Source organism: Myotis daubentonii, chromosome 15, assembly GCF_963259705.1.
Source record: "Myotis daubentonii chromosome 15, mMyoDau2.1, whole genome shotgun sequence".
NCBI lineage: Eukaryota > Metazoa > Chordata > Mammalia > Chiroptera > Vespertilionidae > Myotis > Myotis daubentonii.
In genome coordinates, this window is record NC_081854.1 from 45,936,082 (window position 1) to 45,952,797 (window position 16,716).

Consider the following 16,716-nt stretch of genomic DNA (forward strand, 5'->3'; position numbering starts at 1 on the left):
CATTTTGCGCCATGGGGTCTCGGTAGCATCAGCTGCGATTTGGTGCGCAGGGGCCTGTGCCCCACTTGGGGGAAGCCGAGTGTTGCCTAGTGGGCGCCAGGGCCATGGTGCTGTTTCTCTGTAAATGGCCAGTGTATGTCACAGCAGCTCCTGCGTTGAGTGTCTGACCCCTGGTGATCAGTGCATGTCATAGCAAGCAGTTGGACAGTCAGGCACTTAGCATATTAGTCTTTTATATATATACTAGAGGCCCGGTGCACAAAAATTTGTGCTCTCAGGGAGGTGGGGGGCCCCTCAGCCCGGCCTGTGCCCTCTCGCAGTCTGGGACCCCTCGGGAGATAACGACCTGCTGGCTTAGGCCTGCTCCCGGGTGGCAGAGGGCAGGCCCAATCCCTAGGTGCAGCCCCTGGTCGGGCCCAGAGCAGGGCCGATTGGGGAGTTGGGGTGCAGCCCCGTGTCATACACAGAGCAGGGCGATCAGGAGATTGTGATTCCACCCTCAGTCACGCTCAGGGTAGGGCCGATTGGGGGGTTGGGGCACCATCCCCTGTCACACTCAAGGCAGGGTCAATGGGGAGGTTGCAGTGCCACCCCCTGTCATGCACAGAGCAGGGCCAATCAGGGGGTTGGGGCATTTCCCCCTGTCACTCACAGAGCAGGGCCCATCAGGGGGGTTGGGGCGCAGCCCCCTGTCACGCACAGAGCAGGGCTGATCAGGGGTTGGGGTGCCGCCACTCTCACACTCAGGGCAGGGCCGATGGGGAGGTTATGGCTCTACCCCGTCACACACAGAGCAGGGCCCGTGTGTGTGTGTGGGGTGGGGGGGTTTGGGGCGCCGCACCCTGTCACACACAGAGCCACAGGGCGATCAGGGGGTTTGGGCGCTGCCCCCTGTCACGCTGATCCCGGTGCCGGGAGGCCTCGCGGCTTCGCTGATCCCGGTGCTGGGAGGCATATTACCCTTTTACTATATAGGGTAGAGGCCTGGTGCACGGGTGGGTGCCGGCTGGTTTGCCCTGAAGGGTGTCCTGGATCAGGGTGGGAGTCCCCACTGGGGTGCCTGGCCAGCCTGTATGAGGGGATGATGGCTGTTTGCAGCTGGTCACACACCCTTCAGGGTGGGGGTCCCCACTGGGGTGCCTGGCCAGCCTGGGTGAGGGGCTGAGGGCTGTTTTCAGGCTGGCAGGTGACTGAAGCTCCCAACCGCTCCTTTTTTTCATTTTTTCTTTTCATTCTGGGCCATCTTTATCTTTGAGGCTTGGCTCCAGCTCTTAGGCCTCTGCTGCTGAAAGTAGGTTTCTGGCCTTTGCTTACAATGTTGCGATCCTGCTGGCTGCAGGTTTCTGGGGGTTTGTTTACCTTCTATATTTGTTACAATGTTTTTTAAACTGCAGGCGGGGAACATTGGAGTCCTCCGTCACTGAAGCAAGCAAGCCTCATGTTAGTTTCAAGCTGCCTGGCTGCCGGCCGCCATCTTGGCTGACAGTTAATTTGCATATTGCCCTGATTAGCCAATGGGAAGGGTAGCGGTCGTACGCCAATTACCATGTTTCTCTTTTATTAGATAGGATATATATATATATATATATATATATATGCTTATTAATAAGACAATCCATCAGGCTAAGATTCTTGCATTTCTAACTATATTACATATTTCTAAAGTTTCTAAATTTTAAGTTTCTGTCATTTCTAAACTATATTACATATTTCTAAAGAAGGCACACACAAAATTAGTTTTGGCATTTAAGATCTAACATTCATTACCTTCAAAATTTATCTATTATTTTTTAAAAATATATTTTATTGATTTTTTACAGAGAGGAATGGAGAGGGACAGAGAGCCAGAAACATCAATGAGAGAGAAACATCGACCAGCTGCCTCCTGCACACTCCATACTGGGTATGTGCCCACAACCAAGGTACATGCCCTTGACCAGATTCGAACCTGGGACCCTTGAGTCCGCAGGTCAACGCTCTATCCACTGAACCAAACTGGTTAGGGCCAAAATTTATTACTAAGTATGGTGTGTTTAATACGTAACTATGGTAGGAAACAACAGTACCTACAACATATCTTTGTTACTCATATATTGGAAGAATTTAGCAAACGGATAACTAATGGTCAATATTCTAGTTCATGTTTACTCTCTCTTATGGCATTTACTGTTATTAATCATCTTACTGTATCTACCAAAAGTTCCAATTCTAATGTGCACTGCCAAAAGGCCACAGAGGTTGCTTTGAAGGACAATGTATATTACAGAACCAGGTTATCAAGATAAGAACCAGTAAAACACAAGAAAGAATCCCAAAAAGGATGAATATTTTCATCTTCAGAAAAAAAATTTCTAAAAAAGAAAATACTTTTGAAAATAAATATTTAATTAATATCAAACAACTGCACTTTAGTTCAAAGCAGTATTGATCAAATTGTGTCAAGTAGTGATTATTAATGTTAACATGCCAAAATGAGTCTTTAGGGGGAAACACCAGAGAGTATACATTTTATTAATTTTGAAGGAAGGTATTTTAGTAGAAAGCTAAGCTTCTAATAGAAAATGTGGAATAAGAGAATCAGAAAGGACAATCTTAAAACTCTGGCCAAGAAATACCAGACAAGAGAAAAAAACCAACCAACAAAAAACTACATATATCAGAATGAAAATAACTATAACTACTAAAGTCTGTTTACAACTAAAACTATATTTTAGATCAGAATGTAACTCTGCCACATCCATATTCATCTAGTTTTAAAAACAGGAAGGAGTTATGAGTAGGGTAAGGCAATGAGTACTGATATGCTATATTTAAAGTATCTTATAGGGTGGTGGCTCTATGATTTATCAGTTAGTGAACTGGTTTTAAATAAAGGGTCTTATACATCCAAGAGAGATTAGAATTGAAATGACAAAGCCTGAGGGATAGTAGGCAAAACAAGGGGAATATCTACCAATCTTTTCCCATTTATTGTTTAGAGAACAGTAGAGACATTTAACATACACTTATAATTCACTTATGCATAAATAATTTTGAACAATGAATAGTCTTATCACTCACAAAATTTTACCTCCCACTATGTGAAACTATATTACATTCAATTACTATAGCTTATCATATTAATTAGTTCTTGGGTAAAACAAGCTCATTTAGCATTAGCTACCTTGTTATCTAAGTACATGGAAAAGGTTTCTTAGGTTTGGTAACTTCCTTGATGCTCTTTACTCAATCGTTTCGTGGACACATACAAAGTTGCTAGAAGCCTTGGTTTCCATAGAATTCTTGTTTCCCAATCTAACAGTCCAGAGTACATAAAATGGCCAGAGAAGTTTCCGGTATGCATCTGGCAAAATAGGGTGAGGGGACTAGCTGCTCGTTACTATTAACGATTGTATTTCTGCAACTTTGTCCTTTATAGTGTGATCCAGGCAGGCAGTATATGCCAGGTCTGTTGGAAAAGGGACATGAAATCATGACCACCAGCTCTGTTACATGTGCTAGTAGATAGAAAGAGGAAGAGGCAGATATGTTCAGACCCTAGTTTTCTGATTCCCCCCACACACACACACACTATTAGTTATGTGAGACTTTCCTAATTTTGTGAGAATTTGTGTTTTCTTTAATATATTTATTTATGCTCTATTGTTTAAAAAGAATATGGCATTTTACAACATAAATACAAATAAGATAAAAAAGAAAAGAAACAGCCTGGCCGGTGTGGCTCAGTGGTTGACCACTGACCTATGAACCAGGAGGTCACGGCTCAATTCCTGGTCAGGGCACATGCATGGGTTGCTGGCTCAATCCCCAGTAAGGGGTGTGCAGGGGGCAGCCAATCAATGTTTCTCTCAACATTGATGTTTCTATCTCTCTCTCCATCTCCTTTCCTCTCTCTCTAAAATCAATAAAAACATATTAAAAAAAGAAAAAAAAACATACTAAAAATGCAGGGAAGAAAAAACAGGAGCTTGGAAACCCAATGACTTATGAAGCCACTGTGCTAGCCCTAAAATGCCTGTGTGTATATTTCTATTAGGGGAAACAAAACAAAACCTGTTTTAGCCACTGATTTTGGGTTTTCATAACAGGCAGCTATATATAATCCTAAGTAATACACTTGAACAAAACTCTATTGCCTACTCATTTGGAAGCTGGCCACCTAAAGGTAGTCAAAATTTTTCTTAAAAGAAACATAACGATCATAATTGTACCACAATTGTTTATTCATTGTTTACCCTATTAGTCTATGACCTACTTGAAAAAAGTTAAAATATTTTTATCTCTACCACCTAGTATACTGCTTGGCAGGTACTACCATGGGTTCATAAATTTCTGCTGAACTGAAGTTTCTTTCTGCAAATATGCTACCAACCTTAGCAAATGTACTATGATTATTTACATAATGTTATTCAGTAATTTAGAACAACAAATATTTCATTTTTGTACAATAAAAAAGAAAAAAGGTATTTTTTTTTCAAAAGTTGTTTGAGGAAAAGAAAAAGCTATCCATTTGGGGGTGCTTCTAAATACCTGGCTGACATATTGTTTTCAGGAAGAAGTGGAATTTCCAGAACCTTTGTGCTGGCAATTATTATCTCCTGGCTTGCAGTAGCAACTGTCTTCCCAGTGATTCGATGCACCTGGTAAAATGCATGAGGTCGTAAATATCGATCATCTGCTGTTCCAATAAACATCTGTAGATTTATCGGCTTTTCACTATAGCCCAGCAGCTAATCAGGAAGAAAAAAACACAGAAAAAACACCCAATTTATTATCCATGCATTTTACAATAAGCTTACACCAGTAAATCTTTATATCTTTATCATATATATACATATGTATATAATTTTGGTATCATATATTATTGATATATGAAATATTTTTTTTTAAAGACAACATTTTCAAAATTAGTAAGTGGGTGTGATCTCCCTCCCAGGAGCAGGCCCACACCTTTCTTCCCTCTCAGGCCAGCCTCTCTTAAACTCTAAGGGTCCCCATGAGACTTGCAACCAGGGGAGCAATGAGGAGGTCCCAGGCTGATCCCCTGAACCTGTCTCCAAGGCCCTCTTTTCTTTGACTTTCCAGTGAGCCAAAGCACCTCCACCTAGCTCATCTCTTTCCTATAAAATCTGTACTGAGCCAAAGCAGCCCCACCTAGGCTCTCTCCTGTTGCTTCTTCTAGCCTAAGCCGTTCCTTGTTTCATTGTCCCCAGCTTTAATAAATGTACTTCTCAAAATAAAAAATAAATTAAATAAAAAAGTAGTAAGTGAACAACCTTCAAAATTTTGGAAGTAGTTTAAGAATTATAAAATTCTGGAATATATTACAAAGGTATCATGGTGTGTTTTTTAAAATTTTGTTAGTTTATTTTGTCCATTAGATTCCTCAGATGAGTAAAATTATATGGTGTTTGTCTTTCTCTGACGGCTTATTTCACTTAGCATAATGCTCTCCAGGTCCATTCATGCTGTCACAAAAGGAAGATTCCCTTCTTTGTTTATAGCCGAGTAGTATTCCATTATGTAAATGTACCACAGCTTTTTTATCCACTCGTCTACTGATGGACACGGGCTATTTTCAAATCTTGGCTATCTTCCTATATAATAAAAGGCTAATATGCAAATTGACCAAAAGGCAGAATGACTGGTCGCTATGATGCGCACTGACCACAAGGGGGCAGACACTCAACACAGGAGCTGTCCCCTGGTGGTCAGTGTGCTCCCACAGGGGGAGCACCGCTCAGCCAGAAGCCAGGCTCATGGCTGGTGAGTGCAGCTGCCATGGCAGGAGTCTCTCCCACCTCTGCGGCAGCACTACGGATGTCTGACGGGGAGTGGGCCTAAACCATCAGTTGGACATCCCCTGAGGGCTCCTGGACTGCAAGAGGGCACAGGCTGGGCTGAGGGGACCCCCCCCACACCAGTGCACAAATTTCGTGCACTAGGCCTCTAGTGTGTGTGCATCTCTCTCTTTCTCTCTCTCTCTCTCTCTATCCTATCTAATAAAAGAGAAATATGGTAATTGGCGTACGACCGCTACCCTTCCCATTGGCTAATCAGGGCGATATGCAAATTAACTGCCAACCAAGATGGCGGCCGGCAGCCAGGCAGCTTGAAACTAACATGAGGCTTGCTTGCTTCAGTGACGGAGGACTCCAACGTTCCCCGCCTGCCACTGCAGGCTTCTGATCTGCAACTCTAAGCAACTATGTAACAAATATAGAAGCTAAACAAAACCCAGAAACCTACTTTAGTCCGCCGGGCTTCAGCCAGCAGGATCGCAACATTGTAAGCAAAGGCCAGAAACCTACTTTCAGCAGCGGAGGCCTAAGAGCTGAAGCCAAGCCTCAAAGCTAAAGCTGGCCCAGAATAAAAAAGAAAAAAAGGAGCGGTTGGGAGCTTCAGTGACCCCCAGCCTGAAAACAGCCCTCAGCCCCTCACCCAGACCGGCCAGGCACCCCAGTGGGGACCCCCACCCTGATCCAGGACACCCTTCAGGGCAAACCAGCCTGCACCCACCCGTGCACCAGGCCTCTACCCTATATAGTAAAAGGGTAATATGCCTCCCAGCACCGGGATCAGCGAAGCCGCGAGGGCTCCCGGCACCGGGATCAGCGTGACAGGGGGCAGAGCCCAAACCCCCTGATCGCCCTGTGGCTCTGTGTGTGACAGGGGGCGGGGCTACAACCTCCCTATCCACCCTGCTCTGTTCTTGACAGGGGAAGGCGCCCCAACCCCCTGATCAGCCCTGCTCTGTGCCTGATAGGGGGGAGCTCCCCAACCCCCTGATCACCCTGCGGCTCTGTGTGTGACAGGGTGCGGCGCCCCAACCCCCTGATTGGCCCTGCTCTGTGTGTGACAGGGTAGAGCCATAACCTCCCCATTGGCCCTGCCCTGAGTGTGACAGTGGCGGCGCCCCAACCCCCTGATCGGCCCTGCTCTGTGGGTGATAGAGGGCAGCGCCTCAACCCCCTGATTGGCCCTGCTTTGTGTGTGACAGGGTACAGAGCCCCAACCCCCCTGATGGGCCCTGCTCTGTGAGTGACAGGGGGCAGCGCCCCAACCCCCTGATTGGCCCTGCTCTGTGCGTGACAGGGGGTGGCACTGCAACCTCCCCATCGACCCTGTCTTGAGTGTGATAGGGGACGGTGCCCCAACCCCCCAATCGGCCCTACCTGAGCGTGACTGAGTGTGGTATCACAACCTCCCGATCGCCCTGCTCTGTGCATGACAGGGGGCGGCGCCCCAACTCCCCAATCGGTCCTGATCTGAGCCCGACCAGGGGCTGCACCTAGGGATTTGGCCTGCCCTCTGCCACCCGGGAGCAGGCCTAAGCCAGCAGGTCGTTATCTCCCGAGGGGTCCCAGACTGCGAGAGGGCACAGGCCGGGCTGAGGGACCCCCCCTCCCCCCTCAGTGCACAAATTTTTGTGCACCGGGCCTCTAGTATATATATAAAACCCTAATATGCAAATAGACTGAACAGCAGAACAACCAAACAACCAGTGCTATGACGTGTGCTAACACCAGGGGGCGTGTGTGGAACATGTGGGCGTCAGCCGTGGCGGGATGGTGGAGCAGGTGAGTGGGGGTGCCAGACCAAGGTGGGCGTCGGTCACTGTCATCGGGGCGAGCCTCTGATGGTTACTGAAAATTCTTTGCTCCTGTGCACCGCAGTCCTGCCTGGCATTCGCACCTGCTGCCGGCCCTGATCACACCTGCTGCCGGTGCCAGAGCCGCCACTTGCACCTGCAGCCAGTGCCCAGTACCGGCCCTGATCGTTCGGTGTCATCAGCAAGTGCAAGTGGTGGCTGACAGCCCCGATTGCCCCTCAGGAGCAGGGGGAGGTGGAGAAGCCCTGAGGGGCGATCAGGGCTGGCAACCGCCACTTGCACCCACTGCCGGTGCTGGCCCCAATTGCTCCATGCTGTCAGCAGGTGCAAGTGTGGCCGGTGCCATCAGCATGTGAGAGCAGCAGCAGCAGGAGTGGGGCTGCCGGCAGAGAAGGGACCAGGAGCTGCAGTGGGAGGGGCTGGTTGGGGGCACGGAGGTTGAGCTGAGACCTGCCCCTGTGCCCACCACAGCCTCATCGCCCACAGTTCCTTTCAAGGTGCACGAATTCGTGCACTGGGCCCCTAGTTGTAAATAATGCTGCAATGAACATAGGGATGCATATATTCTTTCGAATTAGTTTTATGGACTTTGGATATATTCCCAGAAGTGGAATCGATGGGTCATAACGAAGTTCCATTTTCCAATTTTTGTTGTTGTTGTTAATCCTCACCCGAGGATATTTTTTCCATTGATTTTCAGAGAGTGGAAGGAAGGGAGGGAGAAAGGAGAAACACTGATGGGAGAGACACACAGCAATTGGTTGCTTCCTGTATGTGTTCTGACCTGGGCCAGGATCGAACCTGCAACCCAGGTACATGCCTTTGACTAGGAATTGAACCCGTGACCCTTCAGTGCATGGGGCAATGCTCTAGCCACTGAGCACACCGGACAGGGTGGCATGCTATTTATTTTGTCAGATCACCGTCTTAAGCTTTTGCTGGGCTTTATTGCAGCTTTAGTCTGATTCCTCTGCTTTGAGATGGCAGCTTCCTTGTACTTGGTAGAGGTCTTAGATGCTTCAGAGAGATCTCTCACCACTCCTATTTTTGGCCCCAAATGCTTCTAGGAGAAAGATTTTTCTCTGGAGCTGTTTAATCCATTAAACCAGAAAGGGAACATCATAAAATATGGCTTGCATAAAGTCTATTTTTCAGTAAGCATAATGGAGGAGGTATCAGCTTTTCAAGGCAGTACTTAGGTGGAGTATCTGGTGCCCAGCCCCAAGCACTGTCAGTACAAGTTGTGGTCAAATCACAGTGTCAGTGATGTTTTCACTACAGCAATACTGCGTAGGTGTGTGGACAGTGTTCCAGGCCATGTAGCTTCCAAGCCTGAGATTTTATGAGCTCCCTAATAACCTTTAAAAAAAATTCTCTTCGCCAAAGAAAAAGAAAATTCTCTTCTGTTTTTGTACTATGGTTTAGAAAATATCCAAATATGTGATAAAAATATAGAGTGCCTAGTACAGTGTCTAGCATGTAGTTAGTGATAAACAATTAGCTATTGATCTGCATTCATGATTCTAAGTATGGAATCAATCAGAGTTTCAAGTGTGAGTAACAAGTTTTTTTTCTATTATGTGGTCCTTCAGATGAATGCTTTACTCCTTTACTGCTGGCCCATCCCTGGCTTTATAGTGGAGTTTGTAACTGAGCAACATCATAATTTATTGATGTATCCTCTGCTACCCAGGAAAGGACATGAAGACTTTTGCCTATTATCAGATAATATAATTTACCTGGGATGGTTTTCAGTCCTGTAACATTTATAGAGAAGCAATTAAAGCCTGGACCATTGCAATAGCCTTATACGTGCTCTCCCTGTTTTTACTTTTGCTCCCCTACAGCCTATTCTTTGTCCAGGAGCCAGAACAAACTTATATTAACCGAATATTTTCAAGCCCCTGCTCAGAACTATCAGGTGGCTTCTTTCCACACTTAGAACTAAATTCAAATGCCCTATGATGATTTGCAAGGCTAATACGCAGTGTTCCCATGGGAGCTCGATCGCTCGCTATGATGTATGCTGACCACCAGGGGGCGGCACAGAACAAAGGAAGGCCCCAGCCGCAGCTGGAAGGCCCAGATAGGCCCTGATCACCAGCCAGGCCTAGGGACCCTACTCGTGCATGAATTTTGTGCACCAGGCCTCTAGTGCAGCAGTTCTCAACCTGTGGGTCGCGACCCCTTTGGGGGTCGAACGACCCTTTCACAGGGGTCGCCTAAATACATCCTGCATATCAGATATTTACATGACGATTCATAACAGTAGCAAAATTACAGTATGAAGTAGCAACGAAAATAATTTTATGGTTGGGGGGGTCACCACAACATGAGGAACTGTATTAAAGGGTCGCAGCATTAGGAAGGTTGACCCCCTTCCTAATAAAGAAAAACACGTGTTCAACCTACTATATTTAACTGGAAGTTACAGTTTTCTATGTTTATATGGTCAAGAAATCTATCAATATTTTCTGTTGTAATTTCTTTATATATATTTTGGTGTAAGTTAATAAATATTAAAGTTTTAATTAAATGGAAAATATTCCAGAAAGAAACAGTACAAAATAAAGTATAAATAAGTCAATATCTAAGGATGAGCCGAAACCGGTTTGGCTCAGTGGATAGAGCGTTGGCCTGCGGACTGGAGAGTCCCAGGTTCGATTCCGGTCAGGGGCATGTACCTGGGTTGCGGGCACATCCCCAGTGGGAGATGTGCAGGAGGCAGCTGATTGATGTTTCTCTCTCGTCGATGTTTCTAGCTCTCTGTCTCTCTCCCTTCCTCTCTGTAAAAAATCAATAAAATATATTTTAAAAAAAATAACTAAAGATGAAATGGCAAGAGTGAGGGGATATATGTGCATATTCACACAAGTTAACTTAATCCATTTTTCTCTTTTGGTTTGTATGGAGGCAGATGTATAAGTGACAAAGCAGAAGGAAATTTATCCACAATTCTATAGAGGTGAAAAGGTGAAGGTAGAAAGTAGTGATATACTGTTTTAACTAAATTATTCATTTAACCCTAAAACTCCTGTGGCGTATATGTCATTTTTTCCAATTTACAGATGAAGTATCTGAAGTTAAGAAAGATCAGGAAACTACCCCAAACTGATGGTTAACACGTGATTATCCACTCCTTTCTGCTATACCTGCTTTTTCTTGCTCTTTCTTATTTAATCCTAAATTGGACAAATTATTCTATGGAACCAACTGTTTAGTAGAAAAAGAAATATCAATAATTTTACCACTTGCCTCTAAGTACTGTGAAGGGGACAGTATCCACCCAGTCATCTACAGAGCCTAGTACCTACCACATTACAGGCATTCAATCATTGTTGATTGAATGAATGAATTTTGGAATAAGAGTACAACTAGTTGGAGCAAAATAACTCATGAGGTTAGCCAATAGAACTATTTAAATAAGAATTATAGCCACTAAAGTAGGTGTACAAAATGAAGTAGTTACATCTAAAATAAAGAACACAAATAAAAAATTTTATTGCTATCTATTAAGTTACCCAAATATCACATAACGTACCAGTAAGTGCTATATACCAAAGTATCCTAGTCATATTAGATGACTCACATTAATGCCTGCTTGGTAAAGACATAAGCCACTTATCCTTTATACTTCGATAGTAAAATGAGCCAGTAATAGGGGAAGGTAATCATGCATATAAAATTTCAAAGGGAATACATTTCATAACATATATTTTGGCCAACATCTATTCCAAGTGTACATACTATTGCATAAGAAAAATGGGGCTTCTCCTTTGCATCTTGGGAATTTTAAAAGAACATGAAATAAGTTAGATTATCATCCCATCCCATTTTCAGAGGAGCATTATGTTACAGGCAGTAAACAAATTCTTGTTAATATTAACACTACTCTTTAAAAACATTCATCTAGTATCAGTATACTTCTTTTCAGGCCACCCTCTGCTTCATAAAAGAAAGTAAGCCAAGTTGTTTGTTATGTTTCTGTATTGTTTCCATAGCAAAGGTCTGTGCCTGCTTAATTTAACTAAATCTGGAGGGTTAAAGCCCAAAGGACACTATAGGACAGACTAGAACAGCTTCAATAAGAGTAGTTCTATTATCAGTTCTACTAAATGACTTAGGGGGAAGGGGTTCCAATATATTAGAATCATGACAACACATTATAGGGATACTAAAAATACAAAATTAAATTTCCATGCTATAAATTGCTTCAAACTGAAAATGCACACATAACAATATCATATAAAATATCATCACTTGCATAGTTCACAGACACAGACAATAGTGCAGTGACGGCCTGGGGTGGGAAAGGAGCCAGGTGGAGGAAGGTAAAGGGGGGGAAATGGGGGACATCTGTAATACTCTCAACAACTAAGATAAATAAATAAAAATAGTTAATGAAACTACATAAACAGATATGGAGAAGGAATTGGGAAAATACACAAAAATAACTAGTAGTAGACTCTGGTGATTTTTTTTTTCATTTGATTTTCTAAATTGCTGTAATAAATAATATTTCTTTAAAAGTAATTCTTCCCTAGAGTTTCCCCAGGTGCAGAGTCGATCCAGGAGGAATATCTTTTAGCCCAGCAAAAATAAAACACACCAAAAAAAAAACCTCAATGTGGAAGTGCTGCCATATCAACAAGGACATAAAACCTCAACAGAGGCTTTTTGGTTTTGAATTTTCTCTCTCCAGGCTCAGTAGTACCTAACTGAATAGACTCCATCATTAACAGATGTATGGTATTTGCATACCTTCACAACAGGGTGTCCGCCAGTAGATGCTTTTACTGCTCCTCGGCTACCTTCAGTTTCATAATGGGCTCGATGATGAGTTTTAGGTTGCACTTCTATTTTCAGTTCACATTGTCCAAAATGAGTAGGTAAAGGCCAGTCTAGTGGAGGTAATGAAGATGTGCTATAAACAAAACACAGAAAGACACATTTCACCATGCTATTATTGCCAAGCAGTGATTCAAATCACTTATTGTCAGCACCAACACTTCTTCCTGTGGTCTTAAAAACAAACTATTCCAAAGTAAAGCTTCACTTAAAAAGTTACACCATCCTATATGGTGGGTGTTTAAGAAATAATGGATTTAATGATCATTTCTTAGCCTGAAAAATAAAATTGATTTTATCATCTTTAGTTTCCTGTATTTTTTTAAAAAAGGACAAATTCTAACATTTGTAAAACTATAACTGTTTCTCAACTGTGTGTGCATAAGTACAAAACCAATCAAAATAATAATAATTTGATTTCTTAAAGAAAGATGCACATCTCTGTATATGTATCAGTATCTCTCCAAAGATCCAGAGGCCCCTGTGTCTCAGGATATAAGTCCTTCTCCCTGGTGTCAGGCTATAAAAGTCAGTCTACTGTACATGTGGCTCCCCCCATTTCCTTCCTATTGCTCTTTACCCTGTCTCTCTAAAATATTGATTATAGTTAGCAATGTACTGCAGTTTGAGGTAAAATTTTAATTTTAGTACATACCTGGCTTTAAAAATATAAGGCCTATCACTGCAGCATCTCAAATGATCAGTAAGATAATTTCAACAGCTTAAAGGGCTACAGATTCATTTAGATATACTAACACTGAAAATACAGAATCGGAAAAGAAACAACTTATAAAGCTATAGGTCAAATATTAATGAACCCAAAGCTAGAATGATTTGTATTAAAGTAATATCTTCTTGCCTGGCTGGCGTGACTTATGAACCAGGAGGTCATGGTCCAATTCCCAGTCAGGGGACATGTCTGGGCTGCAGGCTCGATTCCCAGTGTGGGGTTGCAAGAGGCAGCCAATCAATGATTCTCTCTCATCATTGATGTTTCTATCTCTCTCCCCTTCTCCCATCCTCTCTTATGTATTTTTTAAAAGTAGTATCTTCTCAATGATTGGTATGGGACTTTTAAGGTCTCTTCTACCTTCTAAAATGCTATTAATCTCACTGTAAATTTCTAAATTATTTCATTGATTCTTGGCTGTCCTCAGTCTAGCTTTACAGGGTACTGTGTAACTCAACAGTATTAATTTTTATTACTCTCAGCTAGTTTCTGCAGACTTAAACAAATCCTTAATAAGATTAAGATTATTTTCAAAAGCAGAGTGATGAGCTCAAAGGTATCTTCAGAACTATAATTTTACATTATATTTTTCTAAAGATCTAGATACATAAATAAACATTCATACCAATGAAAAAGCTTTCTGAAAAAAGTAAACAAACCCAACTCTATGTGGTGATTTAATACATGGTAAAGTTGTCTTTTCTAATCAATTATATACTAGAAAGATTCTATAAATGGTATTGTTATGACTGATAAGCCATTTGGAAAATAAAGTCATTATACTATTCTTTAGTCCTTAGCTGGACTCGAGTCTATATAAATATATACATATAAAATTTACAAATACAATATATAGTACAAACACTATAAATATTTACAATATAAATATATTATATTACACGCATATATTATATATATAAACTTTATTAGAAATGTGAAAATTAGATTTTTATCTATCTTTAAATTATTTTAGAGTGGAGTAAGACTTTCAAATATAACACAAAACTCAAAAGCCATAAATTTGAACACATAAAATTTTAAAATTCCTCTACACAGTGAAAAAAATCAAACTTATGAAGTTAAAAGATAAAAATTAGGAAAAAAAACAACCACTTGCCACAAATATGAAAAGGCAAATTTCATTTGTATATTGAACTCTTAAAAATATAAAAAGCTTATTCCCAATTAATTTTACTAGTAACTTAATTCATACTATAATCCATCTTTTACAAAAACCTTTTTTAGATAAGAAAATTCCTTCTATCCCTGGCCTGGTAGCTCAGTTGGTTAGAGCGTTGTCCCAACATGGCCAAGGTTACAGATTTGATCCCTGTTCAGAGCACATACAAGAAACCACCAATAAATGCATAAATAAGTGAAACAACAACCAATGTCTCTGTCTCTGTCTCTGTCTCTCTCTCTGTTTCTGTCTCTCCCTCTTCCCCCCTTCCTCTCTCTCTCTATAAAAATCAATAAATTAAAAAGAAAATTCCTCCTAGGGATTCTTAAATGTAATCTGTTATCTACAATTCATTATCTACACACTTTTTTTTAAACTTTTTAAAAATAGATTTTATTGATTTTTCACAGAGAGGAAGGGAGAGGGATAGAGAGTTAGAAACATCAATGAGAGAGAAACATCGATCAGTTGCCTCCTGCACACTCCCTACTGTGTATGTGCCCGCAACCGAGGTATATGCCCTTGACTAGAATCAAACCACAAGCCGATGCTCTATCCCCTGAGCCAAACCGGTTAGGGCATATCTACACACTTTAATGATAACTTAGCCTATCTAAAGATACTTTTAAGACTCAGAAGAAAATAAATGCAGACTTTGTTATTTGTCTGGAAGAAACAGAAAAACATAAAAGAGGAGAAAAAATGGTCAAACAATTCCATATAGATAATGTAGTTTACATGCCGCCAATAATCCATAAGTATGAATGACAGGCAACCATTTCATCAACTCACCGAAATATAGGGGTGTGGCCAGGCTTGGGTTTGCTCCAGGTAAAGGGTGAAGGAACTGAAAGAAAGTGGTCACCAGATGAATCTTTCTTTAAAGGATACTGAGATCCAAGGCCATCATCTATTGAAGTCTCCCGGGATGGTGATAAATTCCCTTGGTCATCTGAACAGAGCTCTAAGTTTCCTGGTAGTACAGTAGCTTGATCTTCAGAAGTCTTCCTTGTTTTTAGAGGGATATCAGTCTCTACGTAGTACTGAAATGGTGGAAGAAGTGCTGGACCAAGGCCTGATCCACCCTGGACAGAAGCATTGAGCCACGTATCTTCTGTTACACTTCCCCTGGGGGAGTGACCAGGAGAAGGAACAGGTGAGTGATGGGGTGAAAGGGACCCAGCATAACAAACCTCAGCACTAGAGTGTCGCCGTTTCCCACAGGGGGAAGTAGGCCTTGATGAGGGTCCTGAGGCTGGCCTGGGGCTCAGCCAATTCTCATCAGTGATACTAGATCTAGGCGAGTGGCAAGGAGATTGCCTGGGTGACAGTGAGTGTCCAAGTCCATATTGCTGATGCCAGGATTCTTCTCCAGGGCAGCCCCCTGGAGAGCCACCAGGAGAAGTCAGAGGGGATCCAAGAGTAAATCGGGCAGCAGCTTCATTCAATTCTGAATCCACATCATCATAAATATGTGAAAGAGATTCACAAGAAGATGCATCTGAGAACCAGCTTCTAGAAGAGATGCTGCTGGCAGGACTAGGACTAAGGGAAGACTCTCGGTAAGATGGCTCAAGAGGAAGATAGAGATGATCTCTAGAAGGTCTTTCCAAATATTCCTTTTCTGGGTCATTTATGTGTAGGTCATCTTCATGAGCATCTACTTCTTGATGACAGTTAGGAGAGATGGATGTGATTTGAATACTTGGGCACTCAAATGGTTTGGGACCACCTAATGGGCTGTATTTAGATTCTGGAATCTCACAAGTTCCTTCATAGTTTTTGTGACCTTGGAGCTGAAACGATGATGACAAAATAGAAGGGTGAGACGGTAATCCATGATGTGGTAAGCAAAGTGGTGAGTTTAAAGTAGATGGAGGTGGATCTACATTAAAGATGTAAATGGATGCACAATCATCTGGTTCAAGATCTATGGAGGGGAAACAAAAAAAAAATCAACAAAACAAGAAATTAGAAAATTTAGATGTATAAATTACTAGATGGAAAGTAAATAATAATAATCTTGAGAGAAAAAAGGGGGAATAGGAGCACATTAGCTCCATTAAGAGTGGTGTGTGGACCTAGCCGATGTAGCTCAGTTGGTTGAGTGTCATCTCATGGACCAAAAGGTCACTGGTTGGATTCCTGGTCAGGGCATATGCCTGGGTTTTGGCCTCAATCCCGTGTAGGGGTGTGCAGGAGGCAGCCAATAGATGTTTCACTTTCACATAGATGTTTCTCTTTCTCCCTTCCTTTCTCTCTAAAAATCAAGAGTGGTATGTTTAACCAAATGTATCTGATTATTTCCATAGATATGTATATGATGTTTTTCTATTCCCATACTTT

The 16,716-nt window shown here is 42.3% G+C and overlaps 1 protein-coding gene across 6 annotated transcripts in view; it reads right to left on the reverse strand.

Moving 5' to 3' along the window:
• NFATC3 (nuclear factor of activated T cells 3) overlaps positions 1–16,716 on the reverse strand; it is a 100,230-nt gene that overhangs the window by 45,755 nt on the left and 37,759 nt on the right. For all 6 annotated transcript variants that reach the window (XR_009448895.1, XM_059667666.1, XM_059667665.1 and 3 more), the window contains exons 2-4: positions 15,163–16,300; positions 12,374–12,536; positions 4,531–4,730 (exon numbers count right to left, since the gene is read on the reverse strand). Coding sequence is in view for 5 of the 6 variants with exons in the window: in XM_059667666.1 (XP_059523649.1) it covers positions 4,531–4,730; positions 12,374–12,536; positions 15,163–16,300 (1,501 nt within the window). In the remaining variant the exon portion in view is untranslated. The remainder of the gene's footprint in view (positions 1–4,530; positions 4,731–12,373; positions 12,537–15,162; positions 16,301–16,716) is intronic.